General features: G+C 32.5%; 2 protein-coding genes across 3 annotated transcripts; one reads left to right on the forward strand and one right to left on the reverse strand.

The window, feature by feature from the left end:
• The first annotated feature begins 335 nt into the window (after nt 1–335).
• LOC110648197 (protein PEROXIN-4) lies at nt 336–5,108 on the forward strand. 2 transcript variants are annotated; one of them, XM_021802346.2, is made up of 6 exons: nt 336–490; nt 962–1,032; nt 1,221–1,340; nt 1,417–1,545; nt 1,914–2,043; nt 4,856–5,108. In XM_021802346.2, exons 2-6 carry the CDS (start codon nt 1,027–1,029, stop codon nt 4,942–4,944), a joined length of 474 nt encoding a protein of 157 aa, XP_021658038.1. In that variant the 5' UTR covers nt 336–490; nt 962–1,026; the 3' UTR covers nt 4,945–5,108. The 2 variants fall into 2 exon arrangements, with proteins under 2 accessions (XP_021658038.1, XP_021658039.1); XM_021802347.2 differs by lacking the exon at nt 336–490 and adding an exon at nt 607–700.
• Nucleotides 5,109–5,720: 612 nt separating this feature from the next.
• LOC110648196 (uncharacterized) lies at nt 5,721–9,804 on the reverse strand. The gene is made up of 13 exons (XM_021802345.2): nt 9,341–9,804; nt 9,163–9,242; nt 8,998–9,078; nt 8,791–8,916; nt 8,606–8,692; nt 8,180–8,233; nt 7,828–7,918; nt 7,671–7,741; nt 7,515–7,584; nt 7,037–7,089; nt 6,728–6,821; nt 6,196–6,293; nt 5,721–6,026 (listed from the first exon to the last, which is right to left on the reverse strand). Exons 1-13 carry the CDS (start codon nt 9,711–9,713, stop codon nt 5,937–5,939), a joined length of 1,368 nt encoding a protein of 455 aa, XP_021658037.2. The 5' UTR covers nt 9,714–9,804; the 3' UTR covers nt 5,721–5,936.
• Between the last annotated feature and the right edge of the window lie 8,451 nt (nt 9,805–18,255).

Below are 18,255 nucleotides of genomic sequence, written 5' to 3' on the forward strand. Positions count from 1 at the left end.
TATCGAGAGGCTATGCTCTTTGCTATTAGTTAGAATTTTGATTATGTGATTATGGAAGGGGATTCGTTAATAGTCATTCAGGCAGCCAACAATCATTTGGCTCCTATCCAGATTCAAAGTATTATTCAAGATATTCATGAGTTAACTAACCAATTCAGCTTGGTTTCCTTTTCGCATGTTAAAAGATCGAGTAACCAATTTGCACATGGTTTAGCAACAAAAATGTTGAAATATTCTTCTTTCTTTTGTAACAGAATAGCCCAATAACAATACGTATTTGCCTATATGGCTTTTTGATTTTTCAATGAAATTCATATCTTTGAAAAAAAAAAAAAAGGAACGGTTCAGTCCGGTCCAAACCCTTTTTTAAGTAAAACATTTTACGGAAACCGGCCCGTCCCCAGCACTACTTGAGCCCATTCCTTCTCAACAATCAATCAGATCATCGAAGTCCCCTGTAACCTCCATCGCATCTGAGATAGCTTATCAGGTGAGCTTCCAATTCCATTCTCATAGTTACCATAATCATCTTAATTACTTTATTTCGATCTGCCTAGAAAAATTGCCATAAATCTGTAGGATGCCAAGAAAATATAAGGGAAAATGATGAGAAATTTTTGGATCACTTACCTGTTCTGGGGTTTGCAAATTTTCTCTCTTTCTTAATTTTCAATCAGGGTTGATTGATTTTATGCTGCCGGTGGGTTTTCCTTGATGAAGTGCTCGTATATCACAGTTTTGCTTGAATTTTCTTATGCATTTCATGGAGTCTTCTGTTAATTTCTTTTTTTTTTTTTTGAAAAAACAACTAGAGGGTCAATTTTTTCTGTATGTTTGATTATGAAATATGTGTAATTGCTTGATGATTCTGAGATTAGGAAATACGTTGAATTACGGATTTATAATTATTTATAATCTTTTTTTACGCACGACTTGTTAACTTAATCCTCCATTCTTGCAGTTATTTGGTCACCGTTGGATTTATAGGCTTTCTGAAGTCTATTGGGTTACCAAGAAGGGACTAGCATGCAGGTTAGCTTAATTTTTTCTTGGATCTTTTAATTATTTGTGTATTTGTGTGTGTATGAGAGAGAGAGAGAGAGAGAGAGAGAGAGAGAGAGGTTTTTCTATTGGATAATTGACATTATGCAGCTTGCATTTTGAGGTTTGATGGGTTTGAGAAAACTGAGCCGTACCTATAACCTCTGCACATTGCATAGGCATCAAGGGCAAGGCTGTTCAAGGAATACAAAGAGGTGCAGCGTGAGAAAGCAGTTGATCCTGATATTCAATTAGTTTGTGACGATTCCAACATCTTTAAGTGGACTGCACTTATCAAGGTAGGGCTTAATCTTTAAGGAAATTTGGAGGTAATTGAGTTGTCCAATGGATTGATTTGTCACTTTTTGTGCACAGGGACCAACAGAGACTCCTTATGAGGGCGGAGTCTTCCAACTTGCCTTTTCTGTTCCAGAGCAGTATCCTCTGCAGCCTCCTCAAGTGCGGTTCTTGACAAAAATATTTCATCCAAATGTGCATTTTAAGGTATGAATTTATGTAGTGGTAGTTTATTCTCTCTCTCTCTCTCTCTCTCTCTCTCTCTGTGCATCAGACGTTGGATATTTAGTTAGTGACCATTAAGCCTTTTAAGTGATTTTAACTGAGTGGAATATTGCCGTTGGCACTTTTCCCTCATCTTCTCAGTTGTCAGAGAACCTTATAAAACTTTGTCTACCTATAATGTTTACGATTAATGCTTAGGAAACCAGGTTGGATAAATATGTAAATTGGCCTGGTTCTGCTCTGGGCTTAGCTCTTTTGTTTTGTAATATAGATTATCAGGTGGTATTTTAGATTTTTGCAGATTATTATAATAATGAGGAAGTTGGCTGAGTTATTAATTTCTCTGGCAGACAGGAGAGATATGTCTTGATATCTTGAAGAATGCATGGAGCCCAGCCTGGACACTTCAGTCTGTTTGCAGGGCTATAATTGCTTTGATGGCTCACCCTGAACCTGATAGCCCTTTGAACTGTGATTCAGGTAAGTCTATCCATGTTTAATGCCTTCTGTTTTAACATTTGGGATTTATTTCGAAGAGGAAAGCGCTTTTAAATCTTCATTTTGAAAAGGCAAGAATTCCTTAACTCGGAACATGTGTTGTACAATGATGTGAGTATGAGGATTGAAAAAAATATGTATATTTTTCAAAGAATTAGTACATCCAACAAGGCGATGTTGAAACAAAAGGCATAAAAAGAAAATGAGATGATGACTAATCGTTAATGAAAGGCCCTAAAACAATGAAGCTGTACTTTCTCAGCATCTGTCTTTTTCGTTGCCTTTCCAAATGTACTAGTCCTTTTTCCCTCATCACCAGTATTGCTGCTTTCTAGGGTTCTTAAGTAAAGTTACAGGCTCAGCAGAGAGGTATAGTTAGGAAGGAGGTGGGATTGTGAAGGCTTGGTATTACCTCATGCTTGTATTTGAAGTACCAGTTGCATTTACAAGACAAAATCTGCAATAGAACATTGAGTCTAGTTCGTAAAGAATGAATTTTGTTGGAGAGCTATGGGATTGAGACATTAACTAAGAGTTCTTCTTTGAGCTTTGACTAATTAAATAAGTAACTGTTACATATCAGACCTGCACAACTTACTGAAATAGAGAAATAGGGAGAGAAAGAGATAGAAGTAGACTGGGTTGAGAAAAGAAGATTAAGAGAGAATTAAAGAAGAGGAGAGAGCAGAAATAGAGAGAAAAGAGAGAGAAGAAGAGAGAAGGGAGATATCTTTGATTATTAATTATCTTGCACAGTCTCCTCTTTAAAAGTAAGTTCCTATTTATACTTCTTTGAAATCTATAACTGCTCTCTACAGTTACAATTGACTGAGGAGAGTGATTACAACTAACTACTATTATAGAATCTTCCTATTGTACTGCTGTACTAACCCACTAACTGCCCTACTCCTTATCGTCACATTCCTCATTCCTTGAAATCATTTTAATCCTTAAGAATGAAGAAAATGTTGGAAAGTGAAATTAATTTCAGGTGCTTCCTTCTATCAGCTAAAAGAATGTGAGAATCCCACATAGCATTTTGTACTTGCTGGTTAACCACTTTAATTTTGAAATACCAAATGTTAACTTCTATCATGTGCATCAGTTGAAATGTCCCATAGAATTGGGCTAAAAGTTGCAAATGATAGTATTAATTATTAATGGACAGAATTTTTTCTTTCTTCTTCTTCATCTTCTTCTTCTTCTTCTTCTTCTTCTTCTTTTTTACTCTTCTCCAAATTTCCCATGCTTGTTCCTTCAAGATTTCAATACTATTTGATGGCTGAATTTTCTTCCTTTTCCTTCTTGATATTTCCCATTCATCGTCCATGAGATTTATAGGATTACAATAACCATCATGGCTCCTAAAATTCTGTCACTTGCTTACAGTACCCAAACTTTTTGCAACTCTTTTTTCTTTCTTGTTTTCAAGAACATCCCCAAGAATTTCTATAGTAGGAATTTCACGTTTAGCTTCTTCATTCACCATTATAAACTTTAGTTTCCTATCATCACCATCTTCATCCTTTTCCTTCTCATAGTCTTCTCTTGCACTAGAAAATCAAAAATAAAATCCTGCTCCTGCTCCATCTTACTGCACTTGTCTTTCTTATTGGAAGTTTCATCAGTTGCATCTTGTTCTTCTCTTACTTTTGGAGAAGTGGTTCCTCATTATTAAAGACTGCAACATTATCCTTTGCCACTTGAATTGCTTCCTCCAATTTTTCCATTTTCTATTGAAATGACTTTTCAAATTTCTCAAATTTTTCTTCCATCAATTCTTCATGCCTTTTTAATCCTCTGTCAATAATTTCCATCATCCTATTAAGTGATATCCGTTCCCAAGGTTAGGCTTCCATGATCATATTGTAGAAGGCTGGGTAGGGTGTTAGAAAATTTTGTTTGTTAGAGAAGAAAAATTACAGAGATGGGAAGAAAAGTTGAGGCAGAACCAATGATTTTGAGAATTTCAAGAAAGAACAGCAAAATAATAATAATAATAACAGAGCCCGAGAATTGGAAAATTGAGAATGGAAGAAATTTAGAAGTAATTGCAGCAAAAGATTGTGAAGATAGGAGTCATAAGAAAGGAAGAATATACTAGAAAGAGAGATTAACTAAAAAGGAAGGAGGAGGAGAAGAAAAGGATTTCAAGAACAGGTTTTTGCCAAGAAGAAGAAATAGAGCAAAGAAACAGAAGGGAAAGAAAGGGAAGAAATTTCAGGGAACAAGAAAGAAGATTTTAGAGGAAATAAGGAAGAAAGATAAAAGCAGAAAGAAACCTAATTCTGGCATCGATGCAACTCGGATGAATCATTTTTTAGCTTAAACCCACTTGGAAGCCTTGCTCCAATGCCACTTGTTACGACCTGCATAACTTACTGAAACAGAGAAATAGGGAGAGAAGGAGATGGAAGTAGACTGGGTTGAGAAAAGAAATAGAAAGGGAAGAAGATTCAGAGAGAATTAGAGAAGAGGAGAGAGCAGAAATAGAGAGAAAAGAGATAAAAGAGAGAGAGAGATATCTTTGATTATTAATGATCTTGGATAGTCTTTTCTTTACGTAAGTTCCTGTTTATATTTCTTTGAATCCTATAACTGATTTCTACAGTTACAAATGACTGAACAGAGTAATTACAATTGACTACTATAGAATCTTCCTATTCTACTGCTGGACTTATCCACTAACTACTCTACTCCTTAGTCATAACAGTAATACTTATGTTCTGCATGCGTGCAACAGTTGATTACATGGTGATGATGATTCCTCTTACTGACCACTCCTTCTATACAGGCAATCTTCTACGTTCTGGTGATATCAGAGGTTATCAATCCATGGCAAGAATGTATACTAGACTTGCAGCGTCACCAAAGAAAGGGTGAATATGTGCAGTGAATTTCTGTGGTCATTAGAGCATGTTGCGATGAGTGTTGAGCCATCATGATAAATGCCAAAATAATTTTCTGAGTTGTTGAAGTCAAACTATTGTTGTATGCTTTAGCTTTAAACCTGACTAATTGAATTATTCAACAACCTTGTTGGGTAATGTCTCCGTTTTGTTGCTCTTTCTTTCTGTTCTTTTTCCTCAAAGTTCCATAAAGTTGAGGGAGAGTTCACAGATATCAGTTTGGTTGGTCACTAGCATTTAGACTGACTCTTAAGAGATCAACCTCATAACTTCTTAACCTAAATTGTGATATTTATAGGTAGGAAAGATTTGTGAATTCTGATTTCTCTAATGAAAAAGGGGAGCGTAAGGGGAAAAAAAATTTATTTTAAATATGTTTATTAAAGACCTTTTAAATTTTAATTTAAATTAAAATATTTTAATTATAATAACTTTAAAATGGTAAAATGATTTTTTAAATTTTTGTAAAAGAATTTTTAAAAAAGATCTTTTCAAAATACATTTTATAAGTGACTAATAGAATGCAATTCTTGAGATCGTTGGCATTATTTGGTTTGCTTCTTGTAACACATTGGCACGTTGCGCGTCTGTTTTGATGTCCGGCACCTGCTGACGCCAGTGCTTGCTGTAAGAGATGGTATGCGTATAGGTCAGTTCTCGAACTTGAATCGTAGCATGAAATATATATATATATATATATATATATATATATATATATATAAAATACATTCGTTTGTTTGACGAGAAAAATAGATGGTGAAATTTTGTTATTGATGATATATATCTGCACTGATATATGCTAATCAAAGATATCTTAAATTCGCAAATGACAAATACCGCCAACTTGAACATAGGAATTGAAAACACTACACTTTAGGACAGGTTAAAGCAAGAGCTCCTTCTAGGTTTTATTATAAGATATTGCACAAGAAAATAACATAAAACAGACCATTTAACTGAACAGCATTATTTCTTGAGGAACTTGTCGAACCAATCACTTGCTTCTTTCACCATTAATGGTGTCATTTGATGCCCAATTCCAGGTTGCGCAATTAGCTGCATGATATGGAAGCAAATGTAGCATGTAAAGTCGAAAGATATTAATATTTGTTTCTTTCTTTTGGGTGCATTGGAATATCAAATTAGCTACAATAATCAACAACAATTGATTATTCATATATATGGTATGAAAAGTTCATCTTTGAGAGAACAAAGAAGTTCATACCTTAAATTTATCCAGACAATGGGCTTCTCCATAAGCCTTGGTTGCTCTCGATTTGGGAATTTGTAAACCTTCAAGTGGGCAACGGGGATCATCTGCACCTGTAATTCCCAAATGCAAAATAGATAAATAAGTCCTAAATTAACATTTAGAATTAGTATTTAAGCAGCAAGTGAAAAGACTTGCGAAGTTGCACACAACAAACAAATTCTGCTGAAAATCAATTCAAAACTGGACCTATCAATCAACATGGATACGACAAGGAATGATTTGGAAATGCCACACAAGGAATCATAGATGATTAAATCTTCAAGAGAAAGAAAGCATGACGTGGCATAAATCAGGATCGTTTCAAAACACCCAGATAATTTGCCCATAAACAACCCTGTCCACATGCCAATGGTTAGATTAGATGAATTCAGAAATAACTTTTAATGCTTTCACAGGTATTTTGATTGTGCCTGCAACGAACTTTTAAGGAAAATTGCTAATTAAGGTGTGCTGTTTTGTTATTGGAGAGAAGAAAAGAATTTACCGTTGAGAATTAGCAGCGGACGTGGTGCAATGGCGGGAATTGTGTATGGTGAATCAAAGCTAGAGGCCAGACCTGGTGCAATTCTATCCCACACCTGTTAAGGAATGTAAAGCTGTAAGAAATGATCCTGTTCTGGAAAAGAGAAACCGCTGTAGGGAATTTGGATATGACAGAACAAAAAGTCATTGCTTGCTTCAAAGTGTATAGTTCTAAATTGAAAACTTGCTTCATACGGTGATAAGCATATGTTGATGAAAAGACCAGCAAAAAAGTGAACAAGGTAAAGCATGGAGTGAAAATTTAGCAGACCTTTTCCACCACTTCTTTATCAATTTCTCTCTTGCCTAAATCTTTTTGTGCTTCTGCAACCACAAAAGCTCTACAAGTCAGGAGAAAAAACAGCAGGAACTCTAGTCAAGTTGCAAGTGTCCACAAGCAGTTATGCACTCAATTTTATCATGAACCATGTGAGGAAAAAAAAAAAAAAAAAAAAAAGCTATTTATATTAACAGAACTCATATTCAATAAATAAAAATAGTATGTTTAATCAAATTTCTTCTTGTTTAATTATTTACTGAAATTTTCTTAAAAGATTAAACAAATATGATTAAATATTTCAAGGCTTAGCAAGTTTCATAACCAATACTGCTTCAGAATAAAACAAAGTGGACCAAAAAGCTATCATTAAAATAAACATATGATAACAAGAGCATAATTCAAGCTAGTTGTTTTGCAGAAATCCCAATTAGTTGCTTTTATATCAGATCTAGTTTTCTGTGTACTTTACCTTCAAATAAAGGCCTTATACTGTCAACCCGACCTTGCCACTTATCATTGTCTATGGCCCAACGAAACCCCTACAATTGCATTACACACAATTCAGCTACTTATTCAATATGTATCGGCCAAATCTTCTCCAGGTTTTATCATTTTACAGAAATACCTGCACACCAATTATAGGGACCACCACCGAATATCTGGTGTCAACAGCAGCAGCAAACCATGCATGCATTCCTGCATTACAATGAAACAAATGTGATAAAATAGAACAGCATGTACAACCATAAACTAATCATCTTCTTCAATTTCAATTGACCAACCTCCCAGCGATTCACCAGTAATTCCTATACTAGTAGGGTCTATATCTTCCCTCTGTGTAAGATAATCTGCCAGTTTTATCAAGTCCCAGACCTGCAGTAATTACAAATTTAAGTAACCAGCTTGTGAAATAAAATAATCCAAGAATTTGAATCCTAACTATTTCAATGATTTCTAAACCTAAAGGCATTAAGACCTTCAGTTTCATTTCTTTATATCCTCAACTGATTGGAAGAATAAACTAGAAGAATCCCACTAGTTTAGTTTTCAATCCAACTCATCAGGTCTCTCAACTTAAAGCAACAGTTCAGGTTAACTATATGGCACAGACAAAAAAATGGATAGAGAAGTTACCGTATCATATATGAATGGCATTGTATCACCCTTTTTCCATGATGATATAAGAGCCTGCATTTTGAATCGCACAAACAGATTAAAATAGTAATGCTCAAATGAAAAATAGCGTGTCAAAATCATTTTCTTCAAAATTCATCACTTTGAACCAGCTCATTCCACTGAATCCAAGTAGCAGGACTATTTTTTTTTAATGTACATGCTGAGGCAGCACATGTGCTAATTATTGTAAAGCATTTACTTTTCCTGTGCCCCAATTCACTGAGATCTAATTCTGTTGCCTCGAAATTTGACAAAAACAATAAATCTCGATCATATCTGTGCAAAATTAATTAAAATTAAGTCCATTTTCATATGGGATCAAGCTAAAGCAGCCGCACCTAATCTCGATCAAACTAAAAAGTTTGGGCATCATCTCTTACTCACATCCCGATAAGTAGTTTTATTGCTGGCACGTTCACCATGGTAGCGAGAGTCAATTGCAATGGCTACATATCCTCGCGAGGCATAGGCCTAAAACAAGAAAAACAGAAAGAACAGAGTCTATCCCATAAAGTCCAGGCCTATACACACCGAAAAAGAAATTCCAGAGAACCAATAAAAGTAGAAACCTCAAGCAGGGGCCGCAGCCACTCTTTGCACTTGTTTGTGCTGTGCAGGAAAACCACTGCAGACCTTCTTTCTTTGCTTCCTTTCATACTCAGAATTAGCACAGGCAAACGCCCTTGCTCTCCTGCCTATTAATCAATTAATTAACTAACAATCACAACAGAATAACTAGAATTAAAAGCTTCCAAATAAAAAAAGCTGAAATTCACCTCAGTAATCAAATAAAGATTCTCCTCTTTCAGCAACTCCTTAAAATTCTTGATATCTACCTTAGGACAAGACTCCATCGCCTGCCAAAGAAAAAGCTCCGAAAATTTTCAAAATTCTTAAAAATATATATATATTAGAAATGGAAGAACAAGACGAATCTTAACCTCACTCTTGCTCGTTGGTAGCGTATTATCCTGATACAACGGAGACGCCACCGGTTTTCCATTTTCTACCGATAGCGGAACTAGAAATCAAAGAACAAAATTCCAGATCATGAAATTAAAAGAAGAAAGGGAAAAAAAAAAAAGGAGAAATTCGTAGGGATTCTGGCTTCTGTCTCACCGTCGGCGGATCGCCGGCTACGGAGGACTTGAAGGAAGTCAAATCGGAGCTTCTGAGCATCGAGAGAGTGTGGCTCCATTTCAAGGAAGGTATCGGAAGTAGGTTTAGAGGCTGCTTTGCTTATAGTTCGGACCCCGCGTTTATAGGAAACGAATTTTGGCGGGTTAGCAATAGCTATGGAGCAAGGAGGAAATTTTGGAGGACACGTGGGGGAGATGTATTGGGTGAGGGGGAGGTGGGACCCATGGGAAGGGTCGGGTAAGAAGAATTGAGCCAGTACCGTTAGGCGTGCAAGCCTGGACACAAGCATCCTTCGACCTTCGAAGCTTGTTTCTCCGACGGGTGCGGTGATGGGCTTGTTGAGGCTGCACATGGAGAGATGGTCTAGAATCTGGATGATGGGTGAGATTCTTTCTTTAATTTGGCTTTACTGGATTTAATATTATTCTCTTTATGCGTCAAATGAATATCACTGAAATAGGGGTAGTTTTACAATAGTCAGTAAAGTCGTGAGGATATGATATAGGCAAATTTTTTTTTTTTAAAGAAATTGTTTAATAGTTATAATATTTGGAATCCCATTTATATATGTATTTTATTTATTATTGAATTGTCATTTTATATAAACTAATCACAAAGCTTTTCTCAGTCTCTCTCTCTAGTAATAAAGAGAAACTTTTTTCTCAAGGTCATCTTTAGTTGTCTAGGCTTGGCCTCTGCCTCTTGCTAGTCCAACGGCTCCATTTGTCCTCCGTCTCGAAAATGGGTGGCTTTCTTTATGGGGATGGTTGTGTATAAATAAGTGTACTTTTGGTCCCTTTTGCAATATATCTGTGGTTATCTTGAAGAGGGCATTTTTAATATGCTTGCTGGAGCTTTGGCTTTGGGTGGTTGTGTTTGGTATTTTGTATCGCATGGGCTACTAAGGGTCTCCTTTGATTGGTCAAAACCTTTAGCTTCATGTAAAGGAAGCTTCTTGGCGTCGACTCTTGGTCTCTCTACTGCATTGAAGCTTTGGGGTAGATGAGTTCTTTTTTTTTGGCTGTGGTGTCTCTTCTAACAATGCCTTGGCATCCAATCCCTCGACACCTAAAGGTGTTAAAAAGCAGAATAAACGTTAATTTACCTCTTCCATTTAGGGAGGTTCAATTTAACTTATTTTTAATTATTGATTCAATTTAACTCATAAATTTTAATTTATGCTTAAATTAGTCAAATTAATTAATATATGTTATTTTTTAATATTTAATTATTTTTTAATATTAAAATATTATTTTTATATTATATAATTATTTAAATAAAAAATAAAAAATATTATTTTTATTATTCAATATTATTAATTAAACTCAAAATATATAAAAAATATCTTTATATTTTCATATAATTAATTAAAATTAAAAATTATTACTATAATTAATTTTAATTATTTAAATGAAAAATATGATATTTGTATTTCATGCTTTTAATTTAAAATTAGAAAATTATAATTAAATAAAATTAAAAATATAAAAATATTTTTTTTTTGTTTCCATATTATTAATTTATATTAAAAAAGTAAAATATAAAAATAAATAATTATAGTTAATTAATTAAGATTAAAAATAATTAACTAAGCAATTAACATTAAAAAATAATTAATTTTAAAAATATTTAAAAAATTAAAAAAGGCAACTCACGTGAGTTGCACCTTCTTCAAATTTGGACTAAATTGGACATAAATTAAAACTTCTAGATTAAATTAAACTAAAAATTAAAATTGGGCTAAATTGAACCTCCCCAATAAGTACCGAGAGGAAATTGAACCTTATTCCGTTAAAAAGCTCTGCCTTATGCCTGTCTATTTCCTCTCCTCTATTAATCTTAGCTTGTCGTCCTCCAAGTGGTGTGTTATGTTCTTGCCATCGTTATCTATGGGCTCTGTTAGGCTTACCTTTTTCTAGGGATGCTATTATTAGGGCTCTACCACTGTAGGCATTTAGTCATTTGATCAAGTTCCTTGTGTGTTTTCATCAGCTTTCCTTGCTTCCTTGGGATAGCTCATTACTTTTAACGGTTAAGGGCGATATCCCTAGCTCATACAAGTGGATCCTTGCCCATATTTAAATCAAATCTAGAAACCTTAGGGTTTGGGGTTGGGTCTTTGGTCTGTTGTTTGGTTATGGTTTGGGGCAGTCTATTAGGACCCCTTTTTCTGCATGCTTAGTTTTGCTAGCTGAAACTTTGTGTGTGGTTTGTAACTTGGGTTTAACTAGCTGATGTTTGGGTTTGAGCTTATTTATGCATCTCTTGGATCATAGCTAGATTCCTTTTTACACTAGCTTTGACCTCTTTATGGAAATGAAATTATTATCTTTGACCAAAAAAAATAAAGGTATTATGTAATTCCTCATGAAATATGATTGAAACTTCCATTTTCAATTTAACCACAATTTCAGTGAAGATAATAAATTAAAAAAAAAAACTTTGATTAAGATACATAGATATATTTTAGGTTTTTTTTTTTAAGAAAATGTATTTTGTATGTTCTGAAAATAAGATTAAAATCGCCTTTATGATCAAATTTCATCGAACTTAATAATAAAAGATTTGAAAATATAAAAATTGGTTGAAGGAGAAAGATAAGAGTTTTTACAATTTTTTTTCTTTGTTTGCCCTAAAAGATACCCTCCAATTTACCTTTAAGCTATTTATAACTAATAATGTTGTGATAGATATCCCTCATTTCACAAGACTAATAATTGAATGATTATATTATCGCTTAACAACTTGTCATTTGAACTAATTTGATAGTTTGACTCATTTATATTTGTGGCTACAATACCTACACAATAGTGTTCAGACCATGAGGTTAAGGCGTCTTATTGATAGTTGTTGACACATTTCAATTGTTATTATTAGAATTATGACTCAAAATTCTAATGACATTTAAAGAGATATTCTCCTAATTTGAGTGGAAGAAATATTTCTCAATAGAATTGAGGAATATTTTTTATATAGAGTAGAAGTTCCATTTTAGTGTTATTACTAAATTGAGTAGGATTTTTAATTAGATTAAGACTAAGGGACTAACACTATAAATAGAAGTATTGTGGAGAAATTAGTTTAACTTTGCCAATGGAGAGGGCTTCGCCCATTGAAGAAAATAGCTTTCAGCTCATAGAGTGGAGCTGTTGCACATTGTAGAGAGAGGTTTTGCCCATTAATGAGGGACTACTGTCCATTGTAGTCCTATGGAGAGGCTTCACCCTAAAGTGGAGAAAGAACATAGAATTCAAGAGGAAGGAATTCTTGTCTATTAGTGAAATGGCTCTTATCCATGTAGTTGAAAACACCCTTTGTGGTGTAGAAGTTGTAGTAGTAAATATAATACTAACTAATGTACTTATTATGAACAGTTATGTAGTGAGGGTTCTATTAGATGTAATTGAGTTTATAGATAGTATAGTTTAAGCTTGTAATGATGATTATTATATGGATAGTGGATAATGGTATGCCCATGAATGTAACCCTATAGAGAAAGGGTAAATCACTTAAATATTGGTATTTTATATGTTTGATTTATTTCTATACAGTTTACACGCTTCCGCGGTATACAACAATTGGTATCAGAGCACGAAGATGATCTTGGTGAGTTTGGTTGAATGCAGAGCTGCTACGATGTTTAGAAAGTCGCACATGCAAAATGGTGATGGTGGAGAGTTGAAATTGAGGTGGAGCTCTTGATGCGAAATCAACATGATTGATAACGCAAAGATTTTTTTTTATATATATAAAAAAAAGCAAGTTACAACCAAGATAAAGATTGAAGAGATTGATTATTTGAAGAGTTCAAGCTCAAGTATGGAGATTTGATGATTGAAGGCACCCAATAATTCAAGGTATGCAATGATTGATGAATTTTGAGTCAACATAAATATTGTTAGAATTATAACTTCAAATCCTAGTGGAATTTGAAGAGACTTTTTCCTAATTTGAGTGGGAGAAATATTCCTCAATAGAATAAAGAAATATTTCCTATATAGAGTAGAACTCCTATTTTAGTGTTATTCCTAAATTGAGTGGTATTCTTAATTAGATTAGAACTGAGGAACTAACACTATAAATAGAAGTATCGTGGAGAGATTAATTCGGCTTTACCAATAGAGAGTTGCTTCGTCATTGAAGAGAGTAGCTTTGAGCTCATAGAGTGGAGTTGTTGCTTATTGTAAAAAGGGACTTTGCCCATTGATGAGAGGTTCCTTCCCATTGCAGTCTCATAAAGGGAAAGAGGCTTTAGTGTAGGACAGAGAAATGACATAGAATTCAAGATGAATGAATTTTTGTCTATTGGTAAGAGGGTTCTTACCTATGTAGTTGAAGACATATTTTGTGGTATAAATATATTGAGTTATGTCTAAAGAAGACTAACTAATGTATTTACTCTGAGTAATTATGTAGTGAGGATTTTCTTAGGTGTAGTTAGATTTATGAGTAGTATAATTCGAGCTTGTAATGATGATTATTATATGGATAGTGGATGATAGCATGCCTACTCTAGTGTAAAGGGTGAATCACGTAAATATTATTTTTTATATATTTATTTTATTTTTTCGCAGTTTACATGTTTGCACCGTGCACAACAATTATAGTGTTGTGTTATTTCAAACTCTAGTACACAAGTCATCAAATCCTGATCTTGTTATTTCAAATTGTATCAATTGTCTCTTTGGAAGTCCCATTTCAGAGAAAGACATTCATTAAAGGCATCTAGTTCATTTGAAACTCAAGCATGAGAAAAACTTTAATGTACAAAGTGGGAGGCATTTATCGTTAAGCTATTTAATGGGATTTTTAGCTTTGCATCAAGTTAACTTGGAAACGATCTTGAATATGACGATATAAGCAATCTTGAAAGTGTAGGCTTTTCACTTTTTACATTAATATTCTATTGCTTTCAAGGTACGTGGGCATTTTTCTGATTTCAATTATGTTTGTTCATGACTCCCCCTAAATACCTGTTCGAGATTGTATCCCAGGCCAGCCTTCCCTCTCTGAAGGAGTTGGCCTTTGGTTTTACCTTTTCACCCAATAAATATTCTACCTACGCCCCATTTGAAACCGAGGCGTTGGACATAGATCTAATTCTCTTGATTGTTCTTTGGCAAGGAAATATGATAGAGAACTCGTACTTTTTGCTAAGCAATTAGAATGTGGTCTTTAGCTCCCACCTAATGCTTTCCAAATTGCTATTCTTCTGGCTCATCATTGTTGTCCTTCTATCTTATCCTAATGCCTTCAACATTAGTAGGTGAAGGTTTATCCGTCGGCTAGAGGCAACCAAGTCAGTTGGATTTATGATGGTCCCTCCTATTCTTTTATATTGTGTGATAGTTAGAACATGTGTCCATGGAACTAATGATTAATTGTCCATGGACACCAAGGGTAGTACAGATTTTGCAATCGTCAGCCTCATCAGGTTTAAAATTTTATACTCATTACAATATAATTTATATATTATCATAAATAAAAATAATTACATTTATATTAAAATTTAAAAATTTTAACTTATAATTAAAATTTTAAATAATAAATAATGTATTAATAAGTATAATTATAATATCTTTTGTGATCTGTGAATTACTTAGATTTAGTAATTTAACTATGAAATTAATAATTGATTGGGCAAATAAAAAACCATGTCCTATTTTTCCTTAATGTCATAATAATTTTAAATAATTTTTTTAAGAAATTTTTATTTAGTGAAACCGATATACATTATGATGGGATCCACTATGATTAACAATTATCATAAAATTATTATATATACATCGATTTTATTATATAATTTTTCTTGCCGAAAGCTGTGATGAGATGATTTTTATTCTGAGAAACTTCCAGGGAAAGAATAAAGAACTAATATGCTTTGTGCAGGACCTTGAGACGAAGGTGGAACGAAGCTGCAACCAGCAACACGCCAATAAAAAATCAAAATGTGTTTTCAAAGAAAGGTAAAAAAAAAAAAAAAGAAAAAAGTGATTGAGAAGTAACGAAGAAGATTCCTTCTTTTCAAAGCATGCATGCATGCATGCATGCTGTGGCATTGGTAGAATAAGGGTTACAAATGTCCTTTCTTCTCCACCCTGTGTTATTTGAAGGATTGTTTCTGCCATTGAAGCTCTAAGACAAACCAACCAAATATCCAAAATTCTTGTAAAAAATTATTATTTCATAGCCACAAAAGTAACGAGATTATTATCAGGCAAAGCTTGCACAGTCAACTGAATATTCTCCCTTTTTTTTTTTTCTACTCGGACTTTCGTCTCTTCTCGATTTACTCAGTTTTTTTTTTTCAATATTTAGATTACAACATTGACGGTTTTATTAAAATCATTGAATTTTATGTGAATCACATTATAATTAATCATTAAAATCTATGGATGCATAATACATATGACAATTATATATATGAAATAATTTTTCATGATTTTTTACTTTTTTTTTTGGATAAATTATTGTTTTACCCCAAGATTCTAGGGAAATTATACAATAATTTTGTCTTAATCATTATTAGTGAAGATATATATCCATCGGATGCACTAAAAAAATCCATAATCCCTCAAGATTCATGCAATGGTCATAGCAAAATGTTTTCTTTATGTGAAATTTCTACTTTCTTTCATAATTTGCTTTTTATTCATTTGATTTTGACTTGAATTCAAAATCTCATTGTCCTAAAAATATCTACAATATCACTATGCTAAAATTTATTATTATCGTTGTATGCAAAAGTTATAGAATTTTATTATAAAATACCTTGAATTAAATGAACTTTTAAAATTTTGTATAAGATAGAATTGTGAAATATGTAAATTTTACATGTTTTTAACATAACATTTACACTATGTTTGGGAGGGAGTTTTTGAATGTAAGATATGGGTTTTTAAAGTATGGAGCTTATTTAGGGGAAGGTTTTTTAAAAGAGGTAAATTTGATAGAGATTTTAAAACCTCCAAAAATCTCACTTTTCAACTCACTGTAACCCTTTGTTTGGGAGAGAGTTTTTAAAATAAAGAGAAGTTACCTTGAATTTGTATTTGGAAGAATGAAAGGTTTTTTAAATATGGTTTTTTGATATTTTTATGAACTTCCAAAAATCTTAATTTTTCAATCCATTAAATTGGTGAGTTAACAAAGTTTTCTCTTTAAAACCTCCAAATACTTTAAAAAACCTTTTCGTCTTTTTTAAACACTAAAAAAATAAGAAAATTTGAAAATCATGAAAAATTTTACTTTGAAAAACTTTACTTTATAAATCTTACTTTACTCTACTTCCTCCCAAATAAGGCGTAAATTGGTGGATTATGAGGTTTTAATTCTTTACCTTCTATTATCTTATCTTATTTTAAAAACTTTCTTCACTTCACCCAAATACACTGTTAAAAGGGGGAAAAAAAAAATCTAACTCAGAGTGGCAATAAATAAAACATATTCAAATTCATGGATGTCAATAAAAGTTTGTTTTTGTCTTATATCAATCTCACACAATTTAAAAAAAAAATGATGTAAATTTAAAAAAAAAAATTCAAGAGTATAGTATAAAGAGAAAAAAATTTGAAACTCACAAAACCCAGAAAGTTTATTTTTTTGTTTAAAAAAAAAAGCGATCTAAAACAAAATAAGAATGTTTCGAGGCAATGAGGCGTTGCTGTAAAAGGGAAAAAAAATGGAGGAATTATAATTAAAAATATTATTGTTCATTTATTGATTGTTTAAATTAATTGTCCATTTATTTATTGATTAAAGTTTTCTTATCAAATGTACTTTTACTGGGATCATAAACATCCGGTAATTATGCGTAATATTGTTAATAATATATGTCTTATGATTTTATATTTCAAAAAAAAAAAAAGTTTTGGGGAGAGAGCTTACTGCCACCTTCATCCTCATTTAGCATAACAATCTGAAATTGTTGTTGTAAACCATTTCAACTTAATGTACAAATTTCACTAAGCATCATAATGTATTATTATTATTATAAAAATATATATTTTTTAAAATAATAATAATAATAATAATAATAATAATAATAATAATAATAATAATAATAATAATAATATCGTCGTCGTCTCGATGATAATTAATTCTCACGTTTGGCTAAATACTACTCTATAAGGACTAGTTTAAATTGTTCTGGTTAATAAAAATTTAAGAATTTAATCAGAAATTCAAGTAAAGCTGAAAATCTTTTTCCACTTGCACAACGGTTCTCAAAAGTCAGAATGATTGCATGCGAGTGGTAAAAAATAAAAATGAAAAATCAGTAGATCCTCACCATTCACCAGAGCAAGTTGTGTGCGGCGGTGACAGGATAGAATTCGATTCCAACTAATCAAACTAATTTAATTAAAAATTTTAGTTGGATTTTTATTTTTATAATTTAATTTATTTAAAAAAAAATAAATCGAAAATTTATTTTTTAAATTAATTATTATTAAATTTAAAATCAGAGTTAAAAATACAAAATACAACTCAAATTACATCTAAAATAAATTGGAATGAGGCTCAATTAAACTGAAATAAACCAGGTTTGATTCAATTTGGTTTGTTAAAAATTTCAATTTGTTTAACTCTGTTCAATTCAATATTTAGCTAATTTGATTCTATTCTACTTAATCTGTTAAAATTTCAAATTTATTTGATTTTTTAGTTTTTCAAACCGATGCTGATCCCTTGTTGTGTGTTTCGAAACAAACAAGACTAGAATAACTAGACTCGATTCATTTGGGGTCAAAGCATTTGCCAAGTTCAGTTTACTCCCGTGCAGATTACGCATGAGAGAAGCAAATACAGAGAATCAAGCTAAACTACAAATTAAAACACTGCATTAATCTCCACTTGAACAAAGCTGTGAAAAATATAAAATAGCCATCTACATG

This window comes from Hevea brasiliensis, chromosome 11, assembly GCF_030052815.1.
Source record: "Hevea brasiliensis isolate MT/VB/25A 57/8 chromosome 11, ASM3005281v1, whole genome shotgun sequence".
Classification (NCBI taxonomy): domain Eukaryota; kingdom Viridiplantae; phylum Streptophyta; class Magnoliopsida; order Malpighiales; family Euphorbiaceae; genus Hevea; species Hevea brasiliensis.

Bases quoted from the DNA above. Each gene is read 5' to 3' on its own strand.
- LOC110648197 (XM_021802346.2), top strand. The intron at 1,546-1,913 runs GTATGAATTTAT...TTTCTCTGGCAG, and splicing joins ATCCAAATGTGCATTTTAAG to ACAGGAGAGATATGTCTTGA. The intron at 2,044-4,855 runs GTAAGTCTATCC...CCTTCTATACAG, and splicing joins CCCTTTGAACTGTGATTCAG to GCAATCTTCTACGTTCTGGT.
- LOC110648196 (XM_021802345.2), bottom strand. From the start codon at position 9,713: ATGTGCAGCCTCAACAAGCCCATCACCGCACCCGTCGGAGAAACAAGC. The intron at 7,585-7,670 runs GTATTTCTGTAA...ATGCAATTGTAG, and splicing joins TCCCTATAATTGGTGTGCAG to GGGTTTCGTTGGGCCATAGA. The intron at 6,027-6,195 runs GTATGAACTTCT...CATATCATGCAG, and splicing joins ATTGTCTGGATAAATTTAAG to CTAATTGCGCAACCTGGAAT.